Source organism: Falco punctatus (genome assembly GCF_963210335.1).
Source record: "Falco punctatus genome assembly, chromosome: 1".
Classification (NCBI taxonomy): domain Eukaryota; kingdom Metazoa; phylum Chordata; class Aves; order Falconiformes; family Falconidae; genus Falco; species Falco punctatus.
The window spans coordinates 105417663-105432468 of NC_137580.1; the positions used below are offsets into that span (position 1 = coordinate 105417663).

At 42.1% G+C, this 14806-nt stretch overlaps 1 protein-coding gene across 7 annotated transcripts in view; it reads left to right on the forward strand.

Annotated features, from left to right (window-relative positions):
- CUX1 (cut like homeobox 1) overlaps positions 1–14806 on the forward strand; it is a 281049-nt gene that overhangs the window by 201022 nt on the left and 65221 nt on the right. Inside the window, exons 13-20 of one of the 7 annotated variants that reach the window (XM_080393233.1) lie at positions 2647–2695; positions 3733–3829; positions 4968–5639; positions 6635–6700; positions 8062–8163; positions 10453–11279; positions 12767–12932; positions 13620–13676. In XM_080393233.1, coding sequence (XP_080249359.1) covers positions 2647–2695; positions 3733–3829; positions 4968–5639; positions 6635–6700; positions 8062–8163; positions 10453–11279; positions 12767–12932; positions 13620–13676 — 2036 coding nt within the window. The remainder of the gene's footprint in view (positions 1–2646; positions 2696–3732; positions 3830–4967; positions 5640–6634; positions 6701–8061; positions 8164–10452; positions 11280–12766; positions 12933–13619; positions 13677–14806) is intronic. The other 6 variants (XM_080393236.1, XM_080393234.1, XM_080393235.1 and 3 more) reach the window with 6 other exon arrangements.

Here is a 14806-nt window from a genome sequence, read left to right on the forward strand (position 1 = left end):
GAATTGCTCCAGCGTGGTCCCACGGGCACAGCAGACCCCGCCACGGGCCGTGGGCCCTGCCAGGAGCTGTCCCAGCGCGGGCTGCCCGTGGGTCACGGCTCCTTCAGGCACCCCCTGCCCCGGCATGGGGTCCTGCCTGGGCTGCGGGGGGGGTGGGGATCTGCTCCCCCGTGGGCTCCGTGGGCCGGGGGCACAGCCTGCCTGGCCGGGGGCTCCCCACGGGCTGGGGGGAATGTCTGCTCCGGGGTCTGGAGCCCCCCGCCCCCCCCTGCCCTGGCCTGGGGGCTGCAGGGCTGTGCTCTCACATAGTCTCACTCCTCTCTCCTGCTGGCACAGATGTTTTTTTTCCCCGTCTTGATATGCTGTCCCCGAGGCGCTGCCACCATCACTGCTGGGCTCAGCCTCAGCCAGCGGTGTGTCCAACCAGGAGCCGGCTGGCATGGGCTCCACTGGGCATAGGGGCAGCTTCTGGCATCTTCTCACATAAGCCACCCCTGTAGCCCCCCACTACCAAAACCATGCTGTGCAAACCCACTACAGCTTACTTCACGCTTCCAACTGGTTTCAGTCTGTTTCTGTAGGCAGCATGGTAGTGGTCTGAGTACATCACGTCTGCTCCTTCAAGAGCAGACAGGTTCTTTTGGTTTACTCTCACCCAGAAGGAACACGGTAGGTATGCTCCAGGACTGCTCTGCGTGGCAAACTGGAGTGCGGTAAGTGGGGATTACTGGGAGAGCTGCATTGCAAGTGTAGTGATGACCTGAACTGAGATGGGAGAAGCACCTGGGAAGTTTGCCACAGGATAATTTGCTGTTACAAATTGTTTTTTTTTTTTTAAATTGAGATGGGTCTCCTTCTTCGGTGATCATGAGGACACACGTTGCTACTTGCTGGCCTTTCAGAGGCCATATCCTGCAGAATCCATGGGAGGATGGAAACAGTTGCCTACCAGAGACTGGGGGTTTCCTAGATGAGTCTCTGTGTATTTATCTCCCCCAGCACCTTGGGGGTCTGGCAGATAGAGCTGTGCCTCTAAAGAGGTGTCCCAAGGAACGCTTGCTTTCAGCAGTGGTTAGCCACCTGAGTAAACATGCCTGTGATGTCAATATAATGTCAGGATCTCTTGAGAAATGGAGCCGTTAATGCACAACTTCTCTCCTTGACTGGCATGACTCCGTTAATAGCAGAAAAGAGGCACTTAAACACGTGGGTGAGCTGGTGTGCCCACGTAAAGCAGAGTCTTAACAGCGTTACTTTATGTACTTGTGTATTGGGTGATGGCTCTACCCTGCAGCCATTTCTGCTGGCTAAACGTATCATCCAGTGATGCTGGATGATGAAACTGGTGGCCAGAAGTTTGTGATTTTATGAATTGTATTTGTAGAAGTGCCTGCCAGAATTAAGACTGCGTGCGGCGAGTATGCGCAGATGCGAAATACGTGAGGTTTCTGTCACAGAATGACTTCCCTTCCTGGGATTTGCTATGACTTTGAGTGATCCTGAATGACTCACTGAGACCGCTGATTTCCAGAATGTCACTTAATGGACATCTGATTCTGGATTAATGCATGGGCAGATTTACAGAGGAGCTGGACGCCGCATGGTCTGCAGCAGTTAATGAGTGCTGGGTGCCTGGCTGACTCCCGGTGACATCCAGAACCAGTCCCTACGTCTTAGCACTGGCCTTCTGCCTTTTTTGACTCAGTTTCCACATTTAATACATGATTAAACATTTTCTCCCTGCCTCTCAAAGTTCCTGGTGCTTTATACATGAAGAACGCTGTATAAACACTATCTATATCTGTTTATGTATTTTTCTTCAACAAATGAATGTCGTCTTTATACAACGAAAAGCTGAAATAATTTATCGCTTCAGTCTGAGGAAGTTAACGTCCTGCCTGCAGCAGGTCTGTTTAAAAAAATTTATAAGACAAAGCACAGTAATAAGTTTCTATTCCTGTAAGACTCTCCATTTGCCAGACGATACAACTCTAACTGGAAGACTTTGAAGGGAGACGTCCTTTGACCACTCAGTATTTATATAAAATATTGACAATGAGACTATCAGATTCTTCTCTTAATGTACTTATAAATATTTGGATCTTTCATATTTCTTAAGAAATATTGTGCCATTTTGTCTTCCCTTTGCCACAGAACTCGGAGGTTATTAAAATGAAAAACTGCCTTTTAGCCTGTAGTGTCTTGGTCGGGAAGATTATTTGTGCATATTTTCCTTGCTGTGTGAGCTGGTGTATATTATACAAAGTAGTGTAACTGTGCTGGTGATTCCCTTGTTTTTTGTTGCTTTGCTACAACTTTTTCATTCCCTTCAAGCTTCACAGATAAATTTATATTGCTTCTGACAGCTTAAAATGTTATATCCTTATTAACCTTTAAATTTACGCTTTAAAATGGCCTGGTGGGATTGCATATGGAATGATTTAGATGACGCTTGAGAAAATTTTCTTATCCAGTAACTAGTTTGAATAGTTATTTTGTATTCATTACGAGACTGTGTTACTGCAAGGAAAGTTGTTATCACTCGTAGTGTTGCTGGAGAGTAGGAAATGATAATGTTAATGCTCATTAGTGGAGTCGTTATGAAAAGAAGAAATAGAAAATAATTGTTTTTTCTACCTTCCGCAGTATATTGAAATCCATGGAGTTTGCACCATCTGAAAGCTCTGGTGCGCAGGTACTGAACCTACTTTTGTTTTCTTACTTCGGCAGTTCAGTTAATTAGCAAAGATTTTGTCTTGCAATTCACTGGTGTTGGCTTGGACAGTTTCCTGTTGGTGATGAGACATAGGAGTTGATCATTGTTTTCCTGATGTTTCTTTATGTAAAAAGCTGAGCGGAACATTTTTTGCCTGTTGATTTCTTTTAAGTGGTCAAGGACAAAGACTGACGTTTTCAGCTGTGCTGGAGTGAGTGGATAACCGTAATGTTCTGCAGTTGAGTCTTGTAAAGATGCTGGAGTTGGTGTGCAGCTATGCTGATATTTGCATGTTTCTTGTACTGACAGTACGCTAAGCCCCACAACTTTAACATTTTTAAGTCTTCGTTAGCCTTGAAAATAATGTTTGTGAAAGAAAACAAACCTTTGAGTACTGAGAAAGCAGGACAAAGCTCTGCTCATCCAGCAAATTAATCTTACTTAAGTTTAAAGGTTATGAATTAAATTCCTGCTTCTGAAATCTGAACAGAATATTAATATACTGGGATTAATTTTCAATATATTTTTTAATGATCAAGGGTTAGGTATTTAGTGGAAGGTAAATTGCAGGTTTCTGTGACTGATTTTATTTTTGAACAAACTGTTTATGCTGAAACACAGCATTTCAAGGAAATGCTTAACTTGGGTCAGTTGACCTAAAAGAAATAATATAATCTTAACTCCTATTGTAATCAGATTAAAAGAAGTCTACAGCTTTTAAATTGAAAGAGTGCCAGTACCGTTTCAAAATAAGTAGGATTAAGAAAATGTTCTGTTACTTATTTCGAAATAATGCAGAATTGATGAATGATTTACAATGAAAATTAAACAGTGAATCTCTTCTATGGCTCACGGAGGAGCACTGAGTGATTCCTGCAAATACATGCACGGTGAATTCCCTAGCTGTGTGCATAACGGAGATGAGCGCTTGTTTTCTTCTTCTGAAATCCTTTTGAGTGCCTGAGTGAAACTCTTAATGCTTTTAGAAACAAACCTCCCACTTTGATTTTCTTTAGGATGCATCTAAACCGCTGGAGGTGCTGCTGCTGGAGAAGAACCGCTCCTTGCAGTCTGAGAACGCCACGCTGCGTATCACAAATAGTGACCTGAGTGGTAGGTTGACACGATTTTTGGCTAATTCTGGTTTGTTTGCTGTCTTGTAAAGGGAGGGAGGGCTGAGTGAGAGGTGAATGTCTGAGCTAATGCATGGCAGAAAGATTAAGAGGCAACAAGAGCACTGAATAACGTTTGATTTCTGCAGTTTTATAGGCTGGATAATAAAATAAAACTTGGAGACCTCAGAGAGTCTTTAAAGGTTAGGGAAGAGAGGCATTACGAGATGTACCAAGTGGTAGCATTTGAGGGTATCTTCTGTTTTGGGAACAAATTCATCCGTGGCACCAGAAGTCTCTTCCCCCACACACAATGTTATGCAGAATGTTTGCATATAGAACACAGTAACCTTCCTGTCTGATACGCTTAGATATACTACCACAGCAGGTCAGCTTGGAAAAACAAAATACTTTCTTTTTAGCAAAGTGTGTTTGCCGTTGAGCTTTCGTAATGTGGGCTTTTTACATCTTGCGTGCACATTTTTCAAATGGCAAGTCATGGAATTTCCAGATACTTGAATGCTTATGGTTTTTGCAGCTGGAAGCAAGTTAAAAGTTGCCACTGGCCCTGGGATTACTGAATTCTGAAGCGTTTTATGACTTTTAACTGAGTGATCTTGGTGCATCCACCTAACGGTGATTCCTTTATTCAAATTGGTTTGTCCCAAAATGTAAATGTTTGCTGCATTTGGGTTCAGTCAGGTCCAATGAGTAATGTCTTGAATGAGAGACAACAAAGAGACTTGCTGTCTGTAACTGCTTTTATTTTAAATGTATAACTGCGCTTCATGTAACTGTTCTAGTTTTAATGTTTGTAAGGGGGATTCTCCAGGCTGCAACATACAAGAAAGGTGCAAACATGAAATGCATGTTGTTTGTTTTGGGGGCCTTGTTTGGCTTATTAAAATTACAATTATGGAAAAAAAGAAGAAAAAAAAAAAAACACAAAAAAACCAACAACAAACAAATGAAAACAAACCAAAACCAAAACCGAAACCAAAAATCCCACCACCGCTTCATTGGCCCTTGGAAATCTGCACTTTTTTTTTTTCCCTTTGCGGGGCAAACTTTGCATTTTTTTATCTTGGTTTTTCCCTCTTTGATCCCCCATAATGCATTATGTTTGACCTTCCTTGTAGGGTCAGCCAGGAGAAAAGGGAAAGACCAGCCTGAGAGTCAGCGTCCTGCAACCTTGCCGGCCTCCCCTCCTTCTCAGTTGCTCCGCAACGCGGGGGAGCAGGCTCCCAGTACTAATGGTACACACCAGTTCTCACCAACGGGTTTAAGTCAAGACTTTTTCAGCTCATCCCTGGCGAGCCCCAGCTTACCCCTGGCCTCCACAGGAAAATTTGCACTAAACTCTCTCCTCCAGCGACAGCTAATGCAGTCCTTCTACTCCAAGGCAATGCAGGAAGCAGGAAGCACAAGCATGATTTTTTCAACAGGTCCTTACAGCACAAACTCCATATCTTCCCAAAGTCCGTTACAACAAAGTCCGGACGTAAATGGCATGGCCCCATCTCCCAGCCAGTCAGAAAGTGCTGGGAGCATCTCTGAAGGCGAGGAGATAGACACAGCCGAAATTGCACGTCAGGTGAAAGAGCAATTGATCAAGCACAATATCGGACAGCGGATATTTGGACATTATGTGTTGGGACTGTCGCAAGGGTCTGTGAGTGAGATACTAGCCCGGCCAAAGCCATGGAATAAACTGACTGTGAGAGGCAAGGAGCCCTTCCATAAGATGAAGCAGTTCCTCTCGGACGAGCAGAACATCTTGGCTCTTCGCAGCATCCAGGGTAGACAAAGAGGTAAGCGCTCGCCAGCTGAGGGTCTCGCCCTGTTTTCCTGTTAGTTACAAACATTAAAAGCTGAAAGCTTCCCTGTACGGGGCCAGTTGTGTGTTGCTGCTGGTTTCACCCAAAATCAGAGGTCAGGTACAGAAAGTACAGCTTCTAACTCTGCTGTTCAGCACTCAAGCAGGTTAGTATCTTTGCTTCTGCTTTTTTTAGCTGCTGACTTGGGTTTGTCAGCAGGAGCAGGCAGCAGGGACACTTCCATCCCTCCCTTCCCAGTAGCTCCGTGTCAGAGCTAAATACAGAGTGAAAAGGTTCAGTAGCTACTGAGAGTATCTGCCCTCAGAAATACTTCAAGGTTTTTATTTAGGTTTGGTTATTGAGACCAGACTTTTGTTGTGTCTTGTGTGATTTATTTTTTCCCCAAAGTGTTTTGACAAAATGTCATGTGATGCATGAGACGAGTAGCTTAAAAAAAAATCCTAATTTAAAGCAGCTTTGCATATTTAAGGCAGCGATTTTAAGAAATAACATGCATTTCATTGTGATTCATCTTAAGTGAAGACTGAGATTTACATTTAGAGAAACTGCAAAGTAAGTTGTTTACAGTCAAGAAATACTGGAAAAGGCAGGCAGGGTTTTCCTAGATTTTGTTTAATTGAAAGTGCACACTGTTAGATTTATAATCTGTTCTTCCTTTTGATGATTGTACTTGAGGGGATTATCTGCCCATCTTTAACCTCTTCATTTTTGGTATCTCTAGACATTTATTTATATCTGTCTAATCTCCTTTCCGAACGTAGCTGTAATCTTTATTAACAAATCAGCCAGCCTTGCTTCTTCCAAAGTAGCCAGCTCCTCCAGCGCTCAGACAAAGGCTTGAGGGGGCGAGGACAGCTTGAACCCTGGCGGTCAGAGACAGGCTGCTAGCTTCTCATGTCACACAGCCCATGATGTCAGAGCAACCATCCCCTGATTGTTTTGTTCTTACCAAACTTGTTTTTCAACAGAGAATCCAGGCCAGAACCTGAACAGACTATTTCAGGAAGTACCGAAACGAAGAAATGGGTCTGAAGGTACGTCACAGGCAGGTGTTTTTCTTTGCAGTCAATACCTAGGAAGTGGAGTGTGCTTTAGCTGTGTGTTTCCTTAAAACTGTGCAGTTTGATTCTGGCCTGGAATCTGATAGAAAAACAGACAGTAAGTATAAAACAAACCATGGGTTAGATGAGCACTTCGCTTTTTCTAATTCTGCTGCTGCTGTACTAACGTAACCCTGTTTGGATACTTCTTCCACTCCAAACCTCACTGCGTACGCAGATTAAAAAAAAAAAAAGATAAGTGATAGAAGTGGCTTTATAAAGTCATCAGATCTGTTGAAATGCTCTCTTTGCTGTTTTTTGTGATTTTGGAGGGAGAATGTTGCACAATTGCAACATCAATCGCGTACTGCTGCTCTAGATTTACTTCTTTCTTCTCACGGGGCTTACGTTGACAAATAATACGCTGTTAAATTAGTGTGATACTTACTTCACTGTGGTGTATGAAAAAGGCAGCAAGACACGTGAACATCAGATCAATAAATTACCACTGAGCAGGAAGTACGAACATTTTCCTTCACAATAGATTAGTTGCAGATTTTGTTCTTTTAGCAAGACAAGAGGCAGAAGAAAAAACAAAAATGGGTACCCCAAAACTGTAGTTGTTTTGACTCCAGTCAGAAATTATCTAGCTCACTGACAAATGATAAGCTCATAATGAAAAATGCAGTTAAGTGCAGTAGCATTCACAGTCATAGTTTTCCCTCCATTTCTTCCCTTTAGAGGTTAAAAAAACCGAAACAACCAAGTAATAGCTCTTAGCTGGAGAGTACTTCAAATGGTATCTGTGTTTAAATGACTGTTTTTCTTAATATATTAACCTCTAGAAAGTTAAAAATTATTTTTATCTAGTTACTTTTTAATTCTGTTTTGGGCTGAATGTATACTCATCCTACTTTGCCTAGCAGCTGATGCAATTTATAAGTTTATTCCTGATCTTACAGTTTTAGCTTTCTTCCTTTCCCCTCTGGTTCTTTTCCCTTCTGTTTCCTCTCCCCCTCCAAAAAAAAAAAAAACAGAAAAAAAAAAAAAAAAAAAGGAAAAAGTAGACCTATATATTATCCTGGAAAAGGAATATATGACCACCTAGTTCTTTCTCTGACGATGTCAGTGTTCTCGTCGGTCCAGTGCAGCTAGCAGGCAGGCTTTTGCACAGCAAAGATACTTTACTACGTTAAGTATGTTCTTGGTGTTGTAAATGTAAGTAAAGCTCCTATGTGAACTGTCACCCGGTCATGCGTGCCGTATATCAGTATGTACTGCCTGTCTTTGTGTTAAAGAAACAACCAAACCAATAGAAGTTTTCCCAGTGTCATCAGTTTTGTTTTCCTCTTCAGGTAATATAACCACAAGAATCCGAACCACAGAGTCTGGCTCTGATGAAGCCATCAAATCCATTCTCGAACAAGCCAAAAGGGAGCTGCAAGTACAGAAAACAGGTACGCTCTCATTTTGTCTCTTGCTCCTTTTATTTCAGAATTTAATTAAAACAATTACCATGAGCTTTCTGGTCAGTTAATTATATTCTTAAAACCTTGAATGTAGGTTTGAAGAGCTGCTTTTTTTTTTTTTGCTTTTGGGTTTGTTTTTTTTTTTAGTAGTATTATTTAGCGGAGTTGTTTCTGTCTATAAGACACCCCAAGTTCAGGTTACACATGTCACAGCTTGGCAGGGTCCCTGCTCAGCGCTCTGCCTGCTCTGCTCTGCCCTGCTCCCGGGGGAGCAGCGCTGTGAGATTTCTAAACACGTTTTTCCACATGCAGAGCTCTCTGCCTTCTTTACGCTGCTCCAGACCTGCGGGCAGTCGCTCTGCAGGGGGAACCTACAAAATCCTTTCTTCTGCCAGTTTGCTCCTTGGAAAGGGAATGGCTCCTGCTTTCTCTTCTCTTCTCTTTAACTCAAGCCCTAGGGACACAACTGCATGGGCGAGGGAACTGCATGGATTTGTCGGGGTGAAGGTCACGATCTAGCCAGCGACTACCAGTCACATAGTGCCATCGTACTGAGGACATCACGTACTGAAATTATAATATAGGCAAACTCAGTTCTGACTTTTGTACAGCTTTATTTTTGGTTACAAAATGTATTCAGTGAATCAACTGGCAAATCCAAAAAGCGTTTCCTTTCCCGAAAACATCATTAATTTTACATCTTAGCCTGAGATAAGTTTAATTCTCATTGTGTGCTGTCATGTAGTTAACATTTCTGTCTACTCCGTAGCCCTTCCTAAAAGTTTCCAGTACTGCTAAAGCACTAATGCTGAAGTAGAAAGTACTGTGCAAGACTTTAGTTTTGTTTTTTAAAGTAAATATTGAGGGGTTTGGGTAGTTGCCTTTTAAATGAAAACTAAGCTAATCTCATGGCAGAATTTTTATAAAAGAGTAGTTAATATACGATTTAAATAAAATTACTTTATACAAGTAATGATGACATAGAGAAAAACATGGGCTGTGTGCAGGAAACTGCAAGTACGTTGTTCAGTAGCATGTTTCATCTGCGAGTCTCAGGCTTCCTTTCAAATATTAATTCAGCCTCAAAAATCCCTATGAAACCAGTAGATAAAACAGAAGAGAGAGCCCCACTGTCTTTTTTCCCATTTCTTAGCTTTTCATCTATTTTATAGTGAGTGACAGGAAGGAACGTAGGGAAGCAAATTCGGAAATGTATTCAGATGAGGCATAATATTACTAGAATAATAGGCAGCATGTTTCAAATCTTACTTCGCTTTGAGGCCACTTCTTGCAGTGTATGGGTTCCCTGTTACTATCTAGTGCTTCACTTTCCCCGTTCTTTATAGAGTAGCTTTCAGAGGAATTGGGTTTCAAGCAGCAGGGACCTCAGCGGAGGCTAACTTAAATGGAAACAGATGCCATTGCGAAAACCTCGGGGCTCTGCAGAGATCGTTCTACCCCCATGTTCCAGGCTCTGCTCATCCCCGACGGCTGCAGCACAGCCGCATGAGTCCTGGTTCACCGCTGTAATACTGCATTTAGGTGTTAATTCTTCTGAAAAAGTGCCCGTGGCTCCATTCTAGGGCTTTAGATAAGGCGGAGAGTGATGGGCAGGCATCTGCCTCATTTTTGTAGAGCTGTTTATTTCAGTGGTTGGGACCACGAAACAAGGAAACAGGAAGCAGGAGCATATTTAGCTTGTCAAACAAAATAATGAAGTCTCTTTCTAAAGTTCTTGCTCTGTTGTAATTTGTGTGTCATGTTTTTGGGGTTAAAAGGACTCACCTGATCTATATTGTAAGAGGGTATTAATAGTCAGTCCAGGTGAATGCAGCTGTGTTCAGTCTTGAGTGTGTGTTACGCTTCATTTGTGGAGACAGAGAGAAGTAAAAGGTTAAATAACTTTGTAAATAAAACCATAAAATGTTATTGACCGCTTGGGGGTAGGGGAGGAAGAAGTGAAGGCTTGATTTTCAAAGGCATTTATTTGAAAATTTTTACAATGGTGGAAAACGTGCAAGTAGTACTAGACTTCTGCAGTTGAGTCTGTGCGTGCAAACGTCCAGCACTTTGGCAACTATAAAAATTTTCCAGTGAAGAACTTTGGAAATCTTACCTTATTTTGAAAAGCACAAAGCTTTGCTTAGTGAAAACTCCTCCCTCCCATCCAGAAATGTATTGCATCCCTTTTTCTGACTGGGAAATAGTTACAGTAGCACGTGTTGAATATAAAGCATATTCCTCTGTTGCATTTAGTCTTTTGGTTGTTTTTCATAGCTGAGCCGGCTCAGCCGCCTTCTGCATCTAGCAGTGGCAATTCTGATGATGCTATTCGATCCATTCTGCAACAAGCCCGACGTGAAATGGAGGCACAGCAGGCTGCCCTTGAACCTGCCTTAAAAACACCACCTTTATCTCAAGCTGACATTTCTATCCTGTCCCCCAAACTAGTATCTACACCTGCAATGTCTTCGGTTTCCAGCTATTCTCCTTTGGCCATATCCCTGAAGAAACATTCATCTGTCACTGATTCCAGTATCTCTGCATTGCAGAACCTCTCTGGGCTCAAAAAGGAGCCTCAGGAGGCACCTGTTCTAGAGCTTCATGGAATAAGTGATTCTGCCCAGGGTATGTTGAGGCATGTTAAAAATGAGTTGGGACGTGGTGGTGTTTGGAAGGACCATTGGTGGAATACTGTGCAGCATGAGAGAAGAAATACAGCTCTTCCTGAAGATGTAAAAGTTGAGGAAGCCAGTGGTGGAAAAGAAAAGGTCAGCAATCAGACTAGGCCAGATCGTAGCCAGCTCCAAGGACCATCTTCTTCAGAGTATTGGAAAGAGTGGCCAAACGCTGAATCACCGTACTCGCAGAGTTCTGAATTGAGCATGACTGGGGCGAGTCGCAGTGAGACACCACAAAATAGCCCACTCCCTTCATCCCCTATCGTGTCTTTGTCAAAACCATCCAAACCTTCAGTTCCTCCACTGACACCCGAGCAGTATGAGATTTATATGTACCAGGAAGTGGATACGATAGAGCTAACGCGGCAGGTCAAAGAAAAGCTAGCAAAGAATGGCATCTGCCAAAGGATCTTTGGGGAAAAGGTAAAGAAGTGGTTCTCTCTTGTTACACCAGTATTGTGAATGTGCGTTTTGCTCGTGACGTTGGTACGGAGCTCAGTTTAACGGCGGGGGATAAGGCACCTATGTCTGATGGAAAAATGTTTTGTTCCGTATGTTAAGTATTTTCAAAATAAGCTCACAAAGGAGAGTATTAGTTGTCCTGTATTTGGTGAGTCGCCTAGTTTTTTGTACAAAGATTGGCTTCAGCCAGCTGTAATTAGAAATGGGGCCCCGAGTTTAGAAATGTTGAAAGCTGAAGCAAATGTTATTGAGACTCAGTATTTCATGCCTAACGTAATGAATTCATGGAATATTTGAGTAGTGCCATTGTCATGACTTGAGAGTCTTAAATTTGTTAGAAGTGAAGATTATGGACACAAGAGCATTTTTCTTCTTTTTTTTTTTTTTTTTTTTAATATTTGGAAATGTGCACAAAGGTGCTTAAACAAACACGCAGAAAATCCCCTACCTCTCCTTAGTCTGAAGTCAGGAATTCACAGTCCTTTCTTACACCTGGTGATTGCTATCTTAGCGTGCTTTGAGACGTTTTTAAGCAATGTTTGATTACAGATACGCCATGCACGATAAGGTTTTCTGAATTTCTCATGCCGTGGGCCCTAAGCATTGAACACGTGGGATTTTGGGGTGGTCCCTGACCACCAGAAAACACCTCCCACACTGTAAGAAGTGGTGGACATCTGGTGTTTCTTCTTCCTATAAAGAATTGAATCAATATAAAAGTATAATAGGAGCTGGCATCGCACTATTGCCTTTTCACTAAGATGTAAAATGAAAAAGCTGACCTCTTGGGGTCATTAAAGATCCCATGGCAGCTTTCATTAAGTATGATTTTTAACTCCTGTACCTGCGCTGAATTCCAGGCAAATAATTGCATTCTGCCTGTCTGAAATTCCCCCTTCGCTGCAGTCGGCTCTATTCTTAAATATTTACTTACGTGGAACAGCCGCTGCTACAGGTGAAAACACACATCTTTATAATTCATACCAAAAAAATGAACCAAATATAGGCCTAGTCTCAAAAGTCCCAATTATTTTTGTTTGAGAACAAAATACATGCCAATCATTGCCTGTTTTATCTGCCTGTGTGTGCCTGGACTCTGTGTTTTTCCTGTTAAAACCGATGAAACTATTTGACACAAAATATGAAAAGCATGCAAATCTCGCACCATCCTTCTGCCGTTTGTGCTGCCGCTCCGTTCCTGCCGGAAAAAAAAAAAACAAAAAAAAACAAAAAAAAAAAACCACACTCCAGAAGGAAACCACGGCAGGAGAAAAACATTTCCATCTGAGTACCTACAGATGTCATTTTGCAGTTTTACTAATTGTCCGTATGAAAACGATTCAAGCGCCGTAGCAGTAAAGGAAACCAAAGTGACTTAAATTACAACACACCCCCCCTGCTTCCACGTCCAATGTGTTAACGTGCCGTTCTTGGTTGCTTCACTTCAGGTATTGGGGCTGTCCCAAGGAAGTGTCAGTGACATGCTCTCCAGGCCAAAGCCATGGAGTAAATTGACCCAAAAAGGCCGAGAACCATTTATTCGTATGCAGCTCTGGTTGAATGGTGAGCTGGGACAGTGTGTCCTGCCTGCACAAGGGCAGCAACAAGGACAAGGTAATTAAAATTCCACTATGTTGTTTGAGTTGAGGAGGAGGAAATCTTTTTTTTTTTTCTTCTTTTTTTTTTTTTTTTTGTTCCTTTTTTTTTTTTTTTTGGTTAAATTTGCAGTAAGCAAGCCTTGCACCCGGTGCTACTCCAGGCATTACTGGAAGTGGCAGCGTTCACCCTTGCAGCCCAGCTGGTCCCTAGGAGGACACACTGGGAATGTTTACGAACGAAGCACTCGTTTATGCGTAATTGATAAGCAGCACTTACCAAGTTCCTAATTAGGATGATATTATCTAGGCATGAATATGATACATAATTCAAAAAAATTCTGGCCCCAGAGCTGGAAAATCTCGTGCACTGTTTTCTAGGGTTACATAGGGGATTTTGATTTTTCCTAGGAGAGTATCGATTGCTTTCTCAGGAGGTGAGCTAGAAGAACTAAGCTTTAAAGGGGGAATGCTGTGTTGCAATTACGCTTTTATGTGGCTTTCTCTTATCCTAATACCTATTGATACAGAAAGGCTAGACTCGAGTTTGGCCTCAGTTGTACCCTGATAATGCCACTGACTTAAACGAGCAGCACGCCCTTGCTGAGGTCAGCAGTTTGCTATTTGTTGAGCCTGCTTACTGTTTAGTTTGTGGTTTGGCATCTCCTTTTATTGTTCCCTGATTTTCCTCTCCTCTCTTATCTAGTCCTTCACTCTGTGACATCATTACAGGATTCCCTACAGCAGGGATGTGCAAGCTCAGGTAATCAGCTGGTTTCAATGATTTGCTCTGAAATAATTCTCTGTGCTTTTGTTACATTTCTTTTGCTTTGATGCCGAGAGGTTTCTTGCGTTTTGTTGTATCATACAGGAGTCCCTTCAGTTTTTTTTATTAACACAGTTAATTCCTCGTTCTCTCCTTGTTGCTATGGCAGATGTAGGGAGTACACATATTTAGCTGCATATATTAGGTAAAAAGACTCTGATCTTAGAGATCATTGGCTCTGTAGGGTTTTTTTTACCATAGTTCAGCTTATCAACTTGACATGTGACAATGGCTGTAAAACAAGCCTTTCGTTTGTAATGTGATCTACATACTCCAGCTGCCTTACTCGCTGGCATTTTTTTTTTCCCACTTCCCTTTGCACAAAATCTGCTTTGTTAATTTGAAGGTGGGGAAAAGACCACGGTATGCCTTTCTTTTTCAAGCTCCGTTAAATATTCCGAGCCGACTTTTTTTTTCTCCCTCCCCTTTCCGTTTGCAAAAAAGCAGATGCAGCAAAGATGAGTGTCAAGGAGAAGTGAATTGCTAAAGGTTTTGTAAGATGGCCACGGTATAGGAGGGAGGCTGGAACAGAACAGCTGTGTTCCTGCTGTTAGATACCAAACTCTACCCACACAGACTTTTTACCAATGATACGCTTAACTGACGTAAACCACTTGGCTGTTCTCTAGTCTAGAAAAAGACTTGTGCCCTGCTCTGTACTTACAGCCCGTACCCTATACTGGAGAATTATTGCATTTCAGGATACAGAGAAGGATGGGTTGTGCTCTTCTTCGACTTTTCTGCCATTCTGAAACACTTTTTTTTTTTTTTTTTCTGGAGCTTGCTGGCTTTAGTCTGAGTATTCCAACCAAACTGCTTTTTCTCTCTACGGGGAAACTATTTTGCATTCTAAAAAGATTTTACTAGAAGAAAATCCGTGATGATATTCAGTCCACGTTTTTCTTAAGGAGAACAGTTGAAAATAAATAGATAAAAGGGAAAAAAAAAATGTCCCTGGTAAAAACAAGCCACAAAAACAAAACCAAAATGGGAAAAAATCATTTGCAATCATAGGGCTATTGTTATTGATAGCCAAGCATTTAGAGAACATGGAAATTTCCCGCGAT